General features: G+C 43.7%; 1 protein-coding gene across 1 annotated transcript in view; it reads left to right on the top strand.

Annotated features, from left to right (window-relative positions):
- Tacc2 (transforming acidic coiled-coil containing protein 2) overlaps positions 1 to 16,811 on the top strand; it is a 186,237-nt gene that overhangs the window by 23,940 nt on the left and 145,486 nt on the right. The window contains exon 3 of the mRNA XM_028769369.1: positions 694 to 794. Coding sequence (XP_028625202.1) covers positions 694 to 794 — 101 coding nt within the window. The remainder of the gene's footprint in view (positions 1 to 693; positions 795 to 16,811) is intronic.

Genomic DNA, 16,811 nt, shown 5'->3' with positions numbered 1-16,811 from the left:
CCCCTCCCCTCCCCTTCCCTTCCCTTCCCTTCCCTTCCCTTCCCTTCTTTTCCCTTCCCTTCCCTTCCTTCCATGTCTACACACATGTATGGGCATCATGTACATGCCCAGTGCTCATGAAAGCCAGAAGAGGATATTGAAGTTCTAGATGGTTATGAGCTACCATGTGGGTGATGGGAATCAAACCTGGATCTACTGAAAGAGCAGCCAGTACTCTTTTTTTTTTTTTTATATTTTTTTTTTAAGGTTAATTTTTTTTTATTTTTTTTTTTTATTTATGAATACACTGTAGCTGTCTTCAGACACACCAGAAGAGGGCATCCAATCTCATTACGGATGGTTGTGAGCCACCATGTGGTTGCTGGGATTTGAACTCAGGACCTCTGGAAGAGCAGTCAGTGCTCTTAACCACTGAGCCATCTCTCCAGACCCCACTCTTGGTTTCATACTGAAACAGTCATCCTGCTTGACTGGAACTGTGTGTTTGAAGAGAACTGTGCCACCTCTGCTTGGCTTTCCACATATCCTCTGAGCCTCGCTCACTTCCCTGCCTCGTATGAGAGCTGCTACGGACCACAGGCTGTATCGTGTATGTCTTTGGCCAGTGGTCTATTAAAAAATATTGCTGTGGTTTTTTTTTTTTTTTAGATTTTTGATCTTCTTCCCAATATCTCTATTTTTTTTCTGGTTCAGAGGACTTCTTCAGTTCAGAATCCAAGATCACTACAGCCACCTGAGAACAATCAATCTCTACAGAAGAAGCAAGGGGACTCGCCCGGATCCGGTGCTGGGAGGTAAGGAGCCAGCTCTGGAGCAGGGTCAATGCAGCCTGCAGCATGGTCCACACACTGCTTGCTCAAGCACTTGCTTTAAATGCATTTGTGGGGGAAATTCAGCTATGTCCATCCAGAAGTCCTAAGGGTGAGCTTTCAGTGATTCACGAAACTCTCTGTGATTGGCTTAAGCCTGCAGGGTTGGAAAAATTCATAGTTTTTCTGCCCAAAGATGAAATTAGTAACCATACATTTCCATTCCAGCAATGTTCCAAGTAGTTCAGCTTTGTAATCAGACCTAAAAAATGAGAAAGAATGAGGCTCCTGAGGGGCTTAATATGTGGTTCTGTGCAGTCTGTATTCCAGGGTACAAGCACTAGACCATAGAACATCAGACCTAGGAGGCCTCTCCTCAAGCCACCCAGTGAGGGTGGTAGATGAATTCCAGAAGCAACATAGCCACACTGTGGCCGTGGCATGTGGCCACTCCAGGGACAGCCTATTGGTCAGTGGGCCCTCACATGACTCTGGACCAGGCCTGGTTTGCTCGTGGTTCCCTACTAAACCTTGCTCTCCTCAGTGTTCTGTGACCGTGACTGTTAGACGTGTCCACAAGCTGAGGGTTAGTAGATGCAAGTACTTGGCCAAGAATAGTAGAACCAATTAGGGACCGCTTGAGGGTTCAAGTCCTGAAAAGGCCTTAGATCTGGATAGCTTAACTCTCTCAAGCAGCTCCCAGGAGTCTGTAATCACAGGCCTGGATTGGCTCAAAACTGCAAAGTTGAATGATCAGTCCCTGTCACAGGCAGTGAAACTGGATCACAGCATTTTCAAGCCTACATCTAGAAAGTGACACTTTGGATATGTAAGAGTGGCCCCTAATGGCTGGAATTGGAGAGGGTGAGTGTCTTCTGGGTGGTTTGGGTAGGGCTCTCCAGAGGAGATTCTTGTGTCATCTTGGCATGGACATTAAGTTTCTTTAGGGAAATAGTCAGATGGGGCACAGCTGGGTCACAACAGTGATAGTTTGATTTTTGAGTCAGGGTCTCACTATGTTGCCTTGGTTGGCCTGGAATTCTATCTGTAGACCAGGCTGGCACGAAAATAAAAAAATCACCTGCCTTTGCTTCCAGAGAGCTGGGATTAGGGCATGCAGCTCTAGGCCAGGACAGGAGTGATACTTTGAATTGTATCTATGACCTTTGTGGTCTCAGCATGGGAGCCTCCTTGTCTCCCCAGATCCCGATCAGCTGATTTATGTTTGTCTAAGTAACAGGGAAAAGCTTTTAGTATCCAGATCTAACCAGACTTCTAGGTTGACTCCAATGCTGTGAGACTAATAGAATTATTATTTCTGGAATCCCACATGAGAGAACATACTATTGGCTGACACTAAAGGCCCAGCTCTTCCTGCCTCATCCTCAGGGAGTCTTGGGTCTCTTAGAAGACCAGAGGATGTGTCCCCAGCGTGTGTCACAGACCGATTGATGAGTAACAGCAGCTCAAAGGTCTTTAGTTGATTGTTCCTCAGCTTTAGTCAACTATTGTTTTCTCTCGAAGAACTGTCTCTCATGAGCGTGTGAACTGAGCATGAAAGAGACAGCATCTAGGAAAATTCAAGATCCTGTTCACAGCTGAAAACGGGGAAGTCCTCAGAAAATGAGCACTTGAGATGGTTCAGGGCCAAATTCACTCCAAAGCTCCCCTCCCCTGCCCTCCAGGCACTTACCGCATCCAGCATGCAGTCAGGATGTTTGGTGGAGGCAGGATGGGGTAAGCCTCCTGTGTGAGTCACACCAGCCTGGCTTCACTCAGAAGGGTAACAATAGCATCTAACACTCACAGATGGGTGCCAGACACCATGCCAAATGAGCTACGGATACAAAATAAAATTCTGCTTTCTTTGAACCATTTCAGCTCTGATTCTGGATCTTTAACCCTGCCAGGCTGGTGGGAATTCCCACAACTGCTGTCCTGTTCTATATATATATGTGTATGTGTGTGTGTGTGTGTGTGTGTGTGTGTGTGTATAATTTTATTTTGTTTTGAGATAAAGTCTCTTACTATATAGACTAGGTAGTCCTAGACACAGGCTGGCCTGTAACGGACAGAGGTTCACCTGCCTCTGCCTCCTGAGTGCTGGGATTAAGGATATGCACCACCATTCCAGACTTGACACCCCTTTTCTAAAGCCTGGTGTACTGAAGCTATCATCTGACCTCCCCTCTCCTATACCACCACCAAGAGACCCATTGGTCCAGCCACACTATCCACAGACCACAAGACCATTGGGGCTGTTCCTCAATGCTCATCCACCTCTGAGCACGAGAATACAGTCAGGAAGCCAGGGGAGGGATCCTTACCATATTCCCCCAACATATACCTCCACCCACCCTACCCCACCTCTGCTCCAGGACTTTTCTCTGGTCTTTCATTTTCAAATCCATTTGCCTTCTCCAGTGGCCCAACGGGACCATCACCTTCTACTCTGAAAGGATTCAGGCTTTTACAGGGGCTAGGAAGAGCCACAAACTTCAGACTGTTTTCTACTTGCAAAAGCTCCAGAGCCGGGAAGTGCAGAAAGGCCTGGTAGCTGAGATGTGGGGGAAATGGTTGTCTCTTTTATCCTTGTCCTTTGAGGCTCTGCATCTGTGGTCCCAACCCACTGTGGACAGGGGAAAATTCATCTGTAATGAGCTTATATGGACTCAAAAACATTATTCCTAAACAATACAGTGTGGCATCTATTTTCATCTTGTTAGATATAGGTAGTCTAGCCAGGCACAATGGAGTGAATGCCTGCTAGCTCAGCACTTAGAGCAGAGGCAGAAGGATTACCATGAGTTAGATACTGGTATGGGTTACGACTGATTGTTCTATGCTGGCTAGGATCCTACAGCCAGGCATTCTTTCCGAAAACCACAACTGGACAGATTTAAAAAGGAATTAAGACGATTTAAAGTATTTGGGAGAATACACTGTGGATCTGCATCGCGGGGACTCGAACACCCGTTGACTTAGGGGGCTCTAGAGCCAGTGCTCAACAAATCTGGAGAAAGAATGTACAGGGAGAAAGGTACAAAGTAATCTTACCAAAGACTGTCTGTCTACCCAAGCTTATCTCCACACTACAAACACCAACACAGACTTGGAGCATTACATATCTGCATTAGTGAGAGAAAGTCTTTGTTTTGCCTTAAGAACCATCTCCCTCCTTGAATTATAGGAGAACTAAGGGCTTACATGTCCCCTAGGGTAGGTTCCTCACCTACAGAGCTTGTCCAACTGCCTTGCTTCCTGATTGCCACATGGTGTCGCTGTTATAACTTGGCCCTGCGAAGTCCAAACTCAGTAAGTGTCTAGCCCTGGCTAGACTTGGGTTCCCGAAAGAGGTCAGTCATGCCCTTCAAGTGAAGCTAGCTTAATCCAGGTAACACTCCTGCCTATTCCCCATGTCTACCTGGCACAGCTGGCCCAGATGTCTGCATCTGGACTAGTTCTGGGCCCATCACATCCTGGAGCATTTCTCTGTTTATGTACCAACAACCAAGAACGGTAGCCCTATGACATGCAGCTGATCTTGTCACAAAACTTTCATAGAATAACTGAACTATGAGGCTGCTGTGGAGGAATCAGGGCCACCATAGATAGCCCCAGGGGTGACTTTAGACAAACCTCCACTCAGCTGGAGCCAGGAGTTTTGACTATGCCACAGAAAAAAAGTTCAGGATTCAGTATGAAGCAAAGTAGAGTGTAATAAGAAAAAGATTTTAAAATAGATTTCAGGGGGCTCAGCGGTTAAGATTGCTTACTGTTCTTGCAGAGGAACAGAGTTCAGGTCCCAGCATCTGTATCAGGTGGCTCACAACTGCCTGTAACTCCAGCCCCAAGGGAGCTACTAGCACTCTGGATTCTGCAGATACACACATTCATATCCATACACACATACATGTACAGATAAATAAAAATAAATCATTTTAAAGACTAAATACAAAACTAGATTTAAGCACTTGTGTTAGAGAAGAAAGATGTTGTCCGTGAGAGAGAGAGAGCGTGCATGCTCAAGACAGGGTTCTCAGAAGGGGCGGGTGCACGTGACCATATAAATACTAACTATATAGGGAGATGGTGGTAGTTTCTGAAGTCATTGTTCACAGGATTTCATTTATAATTGCTTTTATTTATTGGGGTATACATCTGCTATGGTACTCTTGGGAAGGTCAAGGAACAATTTGTGGGAGCTAGTTCTTTCTGACCATGTGGTTCTAGGCGATCAAACTCACTCATTTGGAAGGCAGAGGCAGGTGGATTTCTGAGTTTGAGGCCATCCTTGTCTACAGAGTGAGTTCCAGGACAGCCAGGCTTACACAGAGAAACCCTGTCTCAAAAAAAAAACAAAAACAAAAAAACAAAAAGAAATCTCACTCATGTCATGCGGCTTGGTGGCAAGCCCCCTTTACCTGGGACATTGTTTTCCTAGCTCTATTCGTAGTGTTTGTAAGGGACATTTTTGTCATTGTTTTCTGTTTTTTCCTCTAATGGGAATGAGATTATAGGATAGTTTCTCAGACACACTGAAGAGGATTATAGGATGGTTTAAAAAAAAAATAGGTCAAAAGGCCTTCTTACTATAAGGAGGTCATGAAGAAGGTAAGGCATTTGTTTTGACTGTAAACACGGTTCATAACCTCAGCAAATGACTGTTTACAGCCGGCCAGAGGACAAGGTGACTCTCAAAGATCAGCTGTGCTTAGGCCCCAAGCATGGTTGTTAACATTCTCCTTTGAAATCTCTGTAAAAAAAGAATATTGTCAGGTGTGATGGCACATACCTTTAATGCCAGCAGCAGAGACTCTGGACCTCTGTGGAGCTGAAGCCAACCTGATCTCTATTGTTAAGTTCTAGGCCAGCCTATAATTCTGTCCAATGTGTGTGAGAGAGTACCCTGTGATCTCATGCCTTGGTGCTACCTGGGGGTGAGTGGAATCGATGAGTCAAAAATGCTAAGGTTTGGGACCAAGAACCCCCAAACAAACGCAGCAGTCCACTGTGAGCAACTGTGGAGAACTTAGATCAACTTAGACATGAAGAAGGAAAGACTGCAGGAGAAGGAAAGACTGGCTGGGGAGGCTCCTGATCTGGGCTTTATTTAAGCAGGCAGTGGGGAAGAGTGACAGTTTAATGGGGTGATTATGGCCCCAAATCCTGTGAGGTCCTTACTGTGGTTTCTTTGATTTACAAAGCTATTCTTGGGTAGGCCAGCTCATCCCTGCATTCTTATTTCAGTGACTTTAAACCATAATGTAGAACTGAGGACTGGAGCCGGGCAGGGATGGACCATCGTAAACAGACTCGGGGGAGGGAGCAGTAGTCTCCCAGTGATAAGATTTACCTGTGTCTTGGGTAAATGTAGCAACACCCATACCCCTGTCAGCCCTGAAGCAGCACCAACGCTTTGGGTGCCTCTGAGCAGCACAGTCTCGGACTGCAGTTAAACTGTTTCTTTCTCAGCTGCTTTTCATAAGACAGGCTTCTGTTTAAAGCAAAAAAAAAAAAAAAAAAATCCCTCATGTTTGAGTAAAGTCAGTGTGTGGAAGGTAGTCAGGCGTTTTTAAAAAAATAAAATCAATGGGCTTCACTGAAAGGCAAGGGTGTGTCTTATTTCTGTCCGTAAACCCCAGGGTCCAGAGCTCCACACATCCTGGAGCAAAGCAGTTCTGGATACATGCATATAGACAACCTGAGAGAACCCTGGGAAGAAAACAAGGCTCAGAGATGTTAGACAAGCTACAGGCTAACAGAGACAGGAGGGGGCACGGTGGGAATTTGAAGTTCTACTAACTGATGCTGCCCCAAATCCAGACCCTTAACCACAGACACACTCGATCAGAAACTCAGTCAATCCTTACTGTCTAATTTCCCTGTAGAAAAAAGTCAGGTCTTAGAGCAAACTTCACAAGGTCTGATGGGAGCCGTGAGCAGCTGTGGGCTGGTTCTTTGGGTGGCAGGCAGCCACTGTCTTGCCATCCCTTTCCAGCCTGCCAGCTCTCCTCTCCAGGCTTCTGCCTAAGGAAAAGGGACAGCCCCTGTCCTCCTTCTGACTCATTATTATCTCTGGCCAGAAGGAACCCTGGGGGGTGGGGGCAAATGGGAGGAAGGTTAGGAGCCTGCACCTTAGCTGCTGGCTGGAAGTGACATGGGTAAAGGCTCTCTGCCCATCCAGGAGCAACAGGCCAGTGTAAGCTTTAAAAAGAGAAAAAGGATTTTTTTTTTTTTTTTGGTCATGAGACAATACCCATTTATTGGGACAGCTGGGAACATAGAGGAAAATGGAGGACAGAGGAACCTCTCCTACTCTTCCTGTCTGGAGATAACTACAATCAAAATGTTAGTGTCTCAAATGCTTTTCTGGGTTTGCTTTCCAGTTCTTTTCTCATGTAAGAAAGCAACATTTTTTGCGTGTGTGTGTGTGTGTGTGTGTGTGTGTGTGTGTGTGTATAAACACACTTCACATTTGTATGTATATGAATACTTTTTAAATCATGGACTATTCTTAGAATGGTTTTAGATGTACAGAAAAGTTTAGGAGATAGTATAGGGTGGAGAGATGGCTCCCAAGTTAAGAGAAGTGGACTTGAGTTCAGTTCACTCCTGTAACTCCAGCTCCAGGGAATCTGATGTCCTCTTCTGGCCTCTGTAGACACTGCACTCATGTGACACCCCCTCCCCCCAAACACATATCCATAATTAAAAAAAAATCAAAGGCATGAGTATCTTTGTCTGGCTTTTAATAACAGTGAAGAGGAGGGAGAGGGGGAGGAGGAGGAAGAGGAGGAAGAGGAGGAGGAAGAGGAGGAGGAAGATGGCATAGGAAGTCCCCAGGACCCTTGTTCTTCCTGTGTGGTTTCTGTTACCGTGAATACCTTGAGTTAACTGGTATGTTTGTTCCATCACTGAGTCATTGCTGGAGGATTATTACTCCCTGAAGTCTAGCATCTACACTAAGGTTCACCCTGATGCTCTCACTATAGGTCTGTGAGACCTATCCTGCCATGTTCCCTTCATCGTGATATCATGCAGAACAGTTTCCTGCCAGAAATACCCCCCGGGGCTCACCCAGTCATCTCTCCCTTCTCTGACCCCATCCTGGACCCTGACTTCTCTGTCCCCCCATCCTGGACCCTGACAACTACTGATCCTCCTACAGGAATCCTAATAGTTTCCTTTTTATTACTGTTAAGTCAGTAGCCAGGCCTTTCTAGAGGCCGGTGGATCTCTGTGAGTTCAAGACCAGCTTGGGTCTACATAGAGAGATCCAGGCTAGCAAGCTAGGATTATACAGGGAGACCCTGCCTCTTTGGGAGGGTGGCAGATGTCTAAAGCTGAGAATTTAGTGAACACTTACACCCCTCCATACCTGTGTAATCTCATCCAAATCTAGAGTGACGACATGTCTGTCACCCTAAAATGTTCTCTTATCCCAGTTGATTTCTTGTCCCAAAGAGACAGTTATTCTGATGTCTGTCGCCAATGATTGGTTTCGCTAATTCTTCTTAGAAATGAGATTAAATGGTGGGTGTGGTTGAATTTAATACTCGGCTACTTGTTGATTATTGCATGAAATTTACCATCTCAACTTCTTTTTCAAAAGCGTGTGTGTGTGTGTGTGTGTGTGTGCGCGTGTGTGTGTGTGTAAAACAAAGGATAACTTTTGGGAGTTAATTTTCTCCTTCCACACTGCAGGTTCTGGGAACTCAGGTGCCCAGGCTGGTCAGGGCACTGTTAGTTGCTAAGCCAGCTCTCCTGCTCCACCTCAGCCATTTCTAAGCTGTGGTGCTCAGAGCGCTTGCTAGTGCACCCAGTCTGTGTGTGCTGTAAGGTGGGAGCTGAGCTCATCTGAGTCCTCTGTAAAGCCCAGCTGTCTGTCTTGTGTGTGTTGCTCTAAGCTCCATTTTTTGTGTATCCCATAAAGCTTTATATTTTTATTCCCATTCGATTAAAGCACTTCCTACTTCTCCTCTGCTTCATTTCACTTATGAACCATTGAGAAATAAGCTTCTCAGCCTCCAAGTGGTTGTGGTTTTTTAGAGTTCTTTCTGTTATCGATCTATAACTTAATCTAACTATACACAAATCAATTGTTCATATATCTGAATTATCTTGATTTTATTGAGATGGCTTTAGTGCAAATATGATTTTGTTTTTTGTTTTTTGAGACAGGGTTTCTCCGTGTAGTCCTGGCTGTCCTGGAATGCACTCTGTAGACCAGGCTGGCCTCAAACTCAGAAATCCGCCTGCCTCTGCCTCCCAAGTGCTGGGATTACAGGCGTGCGCCACCACTGCCCAGCTAAGCTTTTTTTTTTTTGGTTTTTCAAGACAGGGTTTTTCTGTGTAGCCCTGGCTGTCCTGGAACTCACTCTGTAGACCAGGCTGGCCTCAAACTCAGAAATCTGCCTGCCTCTTGATCTTTTTTTTTTTTTTTTTTTAATAATTGTTCTCTTTGTACTTAAAGAGAAAGTTATTTTATTTTTAGTAGATACTATTTAAGCCATCATGGTAGCATGTGACCATAGCATATGCTAAAGAGACAGTCAAGAAGATTAGGAATTCAGGTCCAGCCTGGGCTACCTTTGGGCCAGAGCAATGCCTCAGAAGGAGAAGGTGCTTGCTGTCAAGCTTTACAATCTGAATTGAATCTTCAGAACTCACATATTGGAGGGAACCAACTCTTTCAAGTTGTCCTTGGGCATACATATTGACACATGTGTGCACGTGTGCGCACACATACATACACATACACCCACACAATACAAATAGTATTTAAAAAGTGTTGATTAGGTGAGGCATATTGACGGTGTTGTCGGGGTTTAAATATGTAGAGTAATTTTCTGCCTTCTTGTTCATTGAATTATTGGGAAAGTAGGCATAGTAGAAATACCAGACTACAATGCAGCATTTTTTCACCTTCCTCCCTGCTTTTTTTGTATGCTCACTTGTTTTTATTTTATGAACTATCATATGTATTGCTAATGTATCACAATCTGCTTCAAAGTGATTCATGAAGCACTTCATGCACATTAGTTGAGTCTTGCAAGAGTAAATCTTCAGGGGCTGGAGAGACGGCTCCATGCTTAGGAGGACTTAGCTGCTCTTGCAGAGGACCCAGGTTCAGTTCCCTACCCCCATATTGTGGCTCACAGCTACCTGTAGCTTCAGTTCCAGGGGAATCTGATGCCCTCTTCTGGCCTCCATGGGCACTGCATGCACACAGTACACAGACATATATGTAGGAATATTCACACACGACATAAAAATAAATCTTAGGGAACAAAAGGAGCAAACTGCCATCTCTCCCCACATAACAATACTTTTTTTTGCTTCAAACAACCAGTTACTTTTGCTTTTAGAATGGGAGAGAGAGAGAGAGAGAGAGAGAGAGAGAGAGAGAGAGAGAGAGAGAGAACATGAAATTGAGAATATAAGGGGGGAGGCTATGTGCACAGTGCCCATTGTCTCTTGTTCTTGGGTGTAATATCTGGTCACCATCTGGAGTTTTAGTCCTTCTGGAAAAGGGCTTCCTTTAACATTTCTTGAAAGATAAATCTGGCATGAGAAAGTAGCACACATCTATAACCCCAGCACTCAGGAGGCAGAAACAGGTGGCTCTCTGAGCTCCAGGCCAGCCAGGGTTACAGAACAAAACCCTATCTCAAACAACAACAACCACAGGGCTGGAGAGATGGCTCAGTGGTTAAGAGCACTGACTGTTCTTCCAGATGTCCTGAGTTCACACATGGTAGCTCACAACCACCTGTAATGGGATCTGGTGCCCTCTTCTGGTGTGCCTGAAGACAGCTACAGTGTACTCACATACATAAAATAAATTAATTCTTAAAAAAAAAAAAAAGCAAAAAACTGAAAACAACAACAGTAAATCTATTGGTGCTTCACTCATTCCATTTATGTATGTATGTATGTATGTATGTATGTATGTATGTATGTATGTATGTATGTGTTTATTTTTGAGACAGAATCTCGCTTTGTAACTCTGGCCATCCTGGAACTCACAGAGATCTGCCTGCTTCTTCCTCCTGAGTGTTGAGATTAAAAGCACTGTAACACCACAACTGGCTAGTTAATTCTTTTGGCCTTCACTTGTCTAAAAAATATCTTTATTTTACTATATTTCATAAAGAGATTTTATATGAGCAAAGAATTCTCAGTAGACAGTATTTTTCCCCGTCAAATCTTACTCCACTGTATTTCAGCTTACATTATTTTTGATAAGTTTGCTGTTGTCTTTAACTTTGTACTTTTTTCTTCAGCTGTTTTTTTTAAAAAGATGTATTTCTATTATGTATATGAGTATACTGTAGCTCTCTTCAGACACACCAGAAGAGGGCATCATATTTCATTACAGGTGGTTGTGAGCCACCATGTGGTTGCTGGGAATTGAACTCAGGACCTCTGGAAGAGCAGTCAGTGCTCTTAATTTCGGAGCCATCTCAATCTCCAGCCCCTCTTTCTCTGCTTTTATTATTTTAATTTTCAGTAGCATTAAGCAATTTGATGGTAATATACCTGATACAGTTTTTGTTGTTGTTCTTGTTGTTGTTGTTTTTTTGCTGTTTCTTGTACATATAGTTGATATTCTTGGCTGTGACATAGGTTTAGAGTTTAAAATAAAGTTGGAAACTTTTCAGCCTTTATTTCCTCAATTTTTTTTCTTTTGTTTACTGTCTTCCTCTGAGTTCTCCAGTAATACTTGTATTTACTCACTGACACCTGCCCCACACCTTGCTAATAATGCTAGGCACATGCTTTTAAATACAGCACTCACAAGGCAGAGGCAGGTGGATCTCTATGAATTCAAGGTCAGCCAGATCTACAAAGCAAGTCCTGGACAGCCAGGGCTACACAGAAAAACCCTGTCTCAAAAACACAAACAAACAAAATAATAGTAATAATAATAATAATGATAATATAAAAATCTATGCTAACTCCTTTAGTCTCTGTCCTCCACTTGGGCATTTCTATTGCAGCGCCCTCAAGTTCACTGAGTCTATTTCTCTTTGGTGTCGAATCTGCCGTTCTATTGCAGCACCTTCAAGTTCACTAGCCTATTTTTCTGCGGTGTCGAATCTGCTGTTCTCAACCAGCTTGTTCTTCGCTTCACGCTGTCATTTTCACCCCTGGAAATAGGACTTGGGTCTTTTTATACTCACCATTTCTGTGTTTGAGAGGCACAGTGGACATATTAAATATAGTTATTTCTGTGATGCCGAGGACTGATCCCAGGTCCCGTGCATGCTAAACAAGCACTCTTCTACTGGGTCATGCCCCTAGCCCCATGATACCCTCTGTGACCTCCGGGTTGGTTTTGATGACTTGTGTTTTCTTCATGGCTCATCTGTCCCTGCTTCTTCGCATGCCAGACATTGTGAGTTTTAAGCTTTTGGGTAGTAGATATTTTTATATTTCTATAAATATTCTTGAACTTTGCTCCAGGACAGTTATTTGGAACAGCCCAATGTTTTCGAATCTTGCTTTGGAAGGTGAAGCCACTGCCATGTTTATGAGCGGGTTAATTTCCCACCATGGAGACGAAACCCTTCTTGGTCCCCTGACAGATGTCTTGTGAGCTATGAACTCTGGCCCGTGGGAACCAGAACTAGTCCCAGCTCTGTGTGACTCTGAGGTTTGTTCCTTGGTCAATCAACTGGCGTGTATCAAGTCTCAGATGATCTCTGTATGGGCACATGCCAATCGGGACCTCTCCTATTTCTAGAACTTTCTCTTTGTTCAGCCCTCTCCTCTCTGGTACTCATTCTAGCCTGGGAATTCTGTCTTGATCCAGACCCCTACCTCCATGTCCCCAAAGAAAGGAGACTGTCACCTTCATCTACCCCTAGACTCCATGTCACCTCCATGTCATAACAGGACAGTTTTTCCTTATCTTCAGAGATTGCCATCTCTTTCCTGCTGTCTCCTTTAGCAGTCATTCCTGTTACCGAGAACTCTCTTCTAGTTAGGAATCCTTTCTATGACATTCTATAGCACAGGCACTCTAAAAGCATTGAAACAGCCTGTCCAGTTTCTAAGAAAGAAAGAAACTTGGTTTGAGGTAGAGATGCAGCAAAACACCTGGCGTTTATTCTGGAAACAGTGAAGAGATCCTTCTAGGAGGGAAAAAAAAAAAAAGAAAAAAGAAAAGGACAGCCAGATCTGGTGGGCAGAAGTTGTCTCTCTTTTCTCTCTAAAAGCTCCTTGTATCTCACGCATTTATTTGCAGTCCCCTGGGTCTGTTTATGGTCTCAGATGCCAACTCTGACAGCAGTTAATCTTCCCAAGATCAGCCTCACAGCTGTGGCAGGAGCCTGGGATGTCTTCATGACCTTGATATTAAAGCAGCTTGGTTCCTGGTAATGTGGACTCATGGCCTTCCCGATCTCCCATCATATAGGTCAATGACTTACAAGGAAACAAATAAGAAGATAGATCAGGGCTTGGGGTTTAGTCTGAAGAGTGTCCCTCTGTCACATTTTGAGCTCAGGAGACAAGTACACAAGTGGTACCACATCTCGAGAATACATCAGACTCTCTGCACACTCAGTGTTAGAGATCCCCAGCACTATGAAAACAAACAAACAGAGTTTCAGGACTGGAGAGGGAGCACAGGCAGCAAAGTATTTACCACGCAAAGCACGAGGACTTAAGAGCTATCTCAGAATAGACATTTTCAAAAGCTGGGTGTGTGGTGTGCATACTTTTAATTCCAGGCCTGAGACAACAGGATCCCTGGGACTCAGTAGCCAGCCAACTGCTTGGTGAGTTCCAGGCCAGTGAGAGGCCCTATCTCAGAACAACTAAAACAAACAAATATACAAACTCCCCCCCCCAAGAAAGCAGAACCAACCCCCAAGCTAAAACAATATGAATGGCACCTGAAGACAATGGCCATGGCTTCCTCTGGCCTTCGCACAAACACGGACACACATATATGTCCTCACTAGTAACCGTAGACACACAAGCACACATAGATGTACACACTGCAGATTTTCAGTTACTCTGAGCTGCTTCTGTTATAGCCCATATTTTGTGCTGCATTTCTTCCCACATAAAATTTATTTCCGTAACCCTGAAAGTTCTATAAAAAGGCCTAGGGCAACAGTACATGTACTACAGTTTCTACAAGATAAAAAAAATTTCTATTTTTTATCTTGTGGCGACAAAATAAAAGAAATCGAATTCTATGAGCAAAACACTTTTTCATGAATGACTGGTTGGTGGGGTTGTTTTGCTTTGCTTTTGTTGAAGACAGAGGTTTTTGGTTTTTTTTTTTTTTTGTATAGCCTTAGCTATCCTGGAACTAGCTCTGTAGATCAGGCTGACTTCAAACTTTCAGAGATCTGCCTGTCTCTGTCTTCTGAGGACTGGTTGGGTTTAATTTAGAATTGATGATGTGTTCATATTTGGATGAACATTTTGCCATATTCCTTGATTTGGAATTATTAGACCTTCAAAGATTTTTCTTAGATATTAATACAAACAGATGCTGTGATATAAACATATCTTTTACTCACCTGATGTAACTGTCCTCTCAGAGTGTTACTGCTTTAGTCTGCTAACCTAGGCCTAGGCCTTGAAGCTTCTGGCCTCCATACAATCGTATCTAGGCCTAGAATGTTTTCAGCCTCTGAGACTTGCTGCTGAATAAGCTCACTCTTTCTAACTATTTCTGAACTCGGCTGTTCTGGCTTAAACTCCTCTCCAATATGACTGGTTCAATCTGGCTTCTCTCTTGGCCTCTCCTGAATAGCTCTGCTTGGCCTCATACTTACTTTGGCAGTATGTTCTAATCTTCTGGCTCCTTCTCATTCTCTGTACAACTGTCCTGGTAAAACTGACTCCTTCTTTTCTCCTTTTCTCCCTGTACTGCTCTCACTTAAGTAGCTTCCCTTTCCTCCCTCTTCTTTTGAGAGCTGGGCATATCCTATTCTGTCAAATCTTTCTCGGGTTCATTACTGTCTGCCAACTCAATTAGACATTACTTTCAAACATGGGTGCTTTCTTCTACAAACTAACTTTACCTTCATTGTTTGGGATTAAAGCTGTGTACTCAGGGCATTCTGTATTCCCAGCCAGAGTGATTAAAGGTGTGTGTTAAGGGCTGAATCACACTACAACTAGAAACAGGGTTTTTTCAGTAAATAACACAGTCCGGGGGTCACAATGTGATCAAATATCCTGCAACACTGTGGGCTCTCAAAGGCCAAGACTCATAACCCAAAACAGATGGTTTCTTCAATGGAATTGTTAGTTTTGATTAACAATTAAAATTCTAAATCAAGATACATTTGAAGGACAACATGTGAGATATATGAACGACATGAGATGTTTCCAGCAGTGGGCAGCTCTTGTGCGCAATGATGCAGCTTCTTCTAAGTCTTCTAAGCCTGGGCCACAAACTGGGTCACTTCTCTTCCTTTTTTGACAGGAGAAGGGAAATGAAACAGGGTTTCCCTGTGTAACAGCCCTGACTGTCCTAGAAATGACTTTGTAGACCAGGTTGGCATTGAACTCACATAGATCCGCCTGCTTCTACCTCCAACCAAGCCCAACTTCTACTCTTTATCTTTCCGATGCCAAGAAAGAGTTGCTGAAAAACTTGGTTAAGTAGTAGTTTTTTTAAATTTTCATTTCATTTCTTCCCCCTTCCCCATGCTAAGCTAGATGAGAGGTGAGTCAAATGACATCGTGATCAAGAAATGATATAAAAGTTCTCTTTGATATAAGTGATGGTGCTCACCTGTGATTCAGGAAGTAGAGAGACCAAGCAGAAGGACTGCAAATTTTAGACCAACATGAGCTAGGTAGTAAGACTCTGTGTGCGTGCACGTGCGCGTGTGCATGTGTGTGTGTGTGTGTGTGTGTGAGAGAGAGAGAGAGAGAGAGAGAGGGAGGAGATAGAGGTTGTTAAAGTGTAAGCTGAAAGGCAAGAATACTGTAGGTCTAATACACAACACACACATACCATCTTCCCCAACAACTCTTTCAAACCCCGAGAGGCTTTTTTTTCATTGGTCTATTTTTTTTTTCTATCACAGAATGAACAAGAAAAACTAAACTGAACTAAGAATGTAAAGTGGTCCAGCTTAGTGAGCAAGAACAGAGTGAGTTGATGAGGTGGCTGGAAGTCTAGTGATGTCTTTATAAGGGTCTTTGTGGTTCCCCGGATTGACCAGCTTCTCTCTCGTTTCATGGCAGAAAGTCTTAAAGACCTAGAATTGATGTCCTTTCTTAGCACAGGTTCTCTGTCTTCCTCTGGTCAGTGGGTCACATTACAGTACAGCTCCCCAGCCAGTTCAAACTCTAACCAGCATCATGTATGAGGACACAAAGCACTTTAGTCATCTTAAGGTGCTGTCAGGGTGTGGGAAGCTAATCATACCTCATCTTCCATGTTCTCAACCTGAAACAGACAGTAAAGTCAGCATCATCCACAGCAAGACTGTGGGTGGATGGGCAGATGGGTGGATGATGGATGTGGATGATGTGTAGATGGATGGATGGATGAGCAGACACATGGATGGATACATGGGTGGATAGATGGGTGGATAGATGGATGGATACATGGGTGGATAGATGGATTGATACAAGTGAACTCGAACCAAAGATAGTAAATATTTTCAGATTAGTATTTCACTTGAAGATTAGGAAGTGCTTTTTTCCCCTCCAGTCACAGCATTTTTTTTTCCATTTTCCTTCTCCCCCGCTCAATCCAGCCCTTTTTTTTTTTAAATTTATTATATGTAAGTACACTGTAGATATCTTCAGACATCCCATAAGAGGGCATCAGCTCCCATTATGGATGGTTGTGAGCCACCATGTGGCTGCTGGGATTTGAATTCATGACCACCTGGTTAAGAGCAGTCAGTGCTCTTAACTGCTGAGCCATCTCACCAGCCACAGCCACAGCATTTCTATAACCTACTAATCGAGGACTCTTTTTTTTTTTTTTTTTTTTTTTTGGTTTGG

The sequence above is a fragment of the Grammomys surdaster genome, unplaced genomic scaffold (assembly GCF_004785775.1).
Source record: "Grammomys surdaster isolate TR1022 unplaced genomic scaffold, NIH_TR_1.0 192, whole genome shotgun sequence".
In the NCBI taxonomy this organism is placed as follows: Eukaryota; Metazoa; Chordata; class Mammalia; order Rodentia; family Muridae; genus Grammomys; species Grammomys surdaster.
The sequence above is the reverse complement of the archived record's forward strand: the minus strand, read 5'-3'. Positions and strand labels throughout refer to the sequence as shown.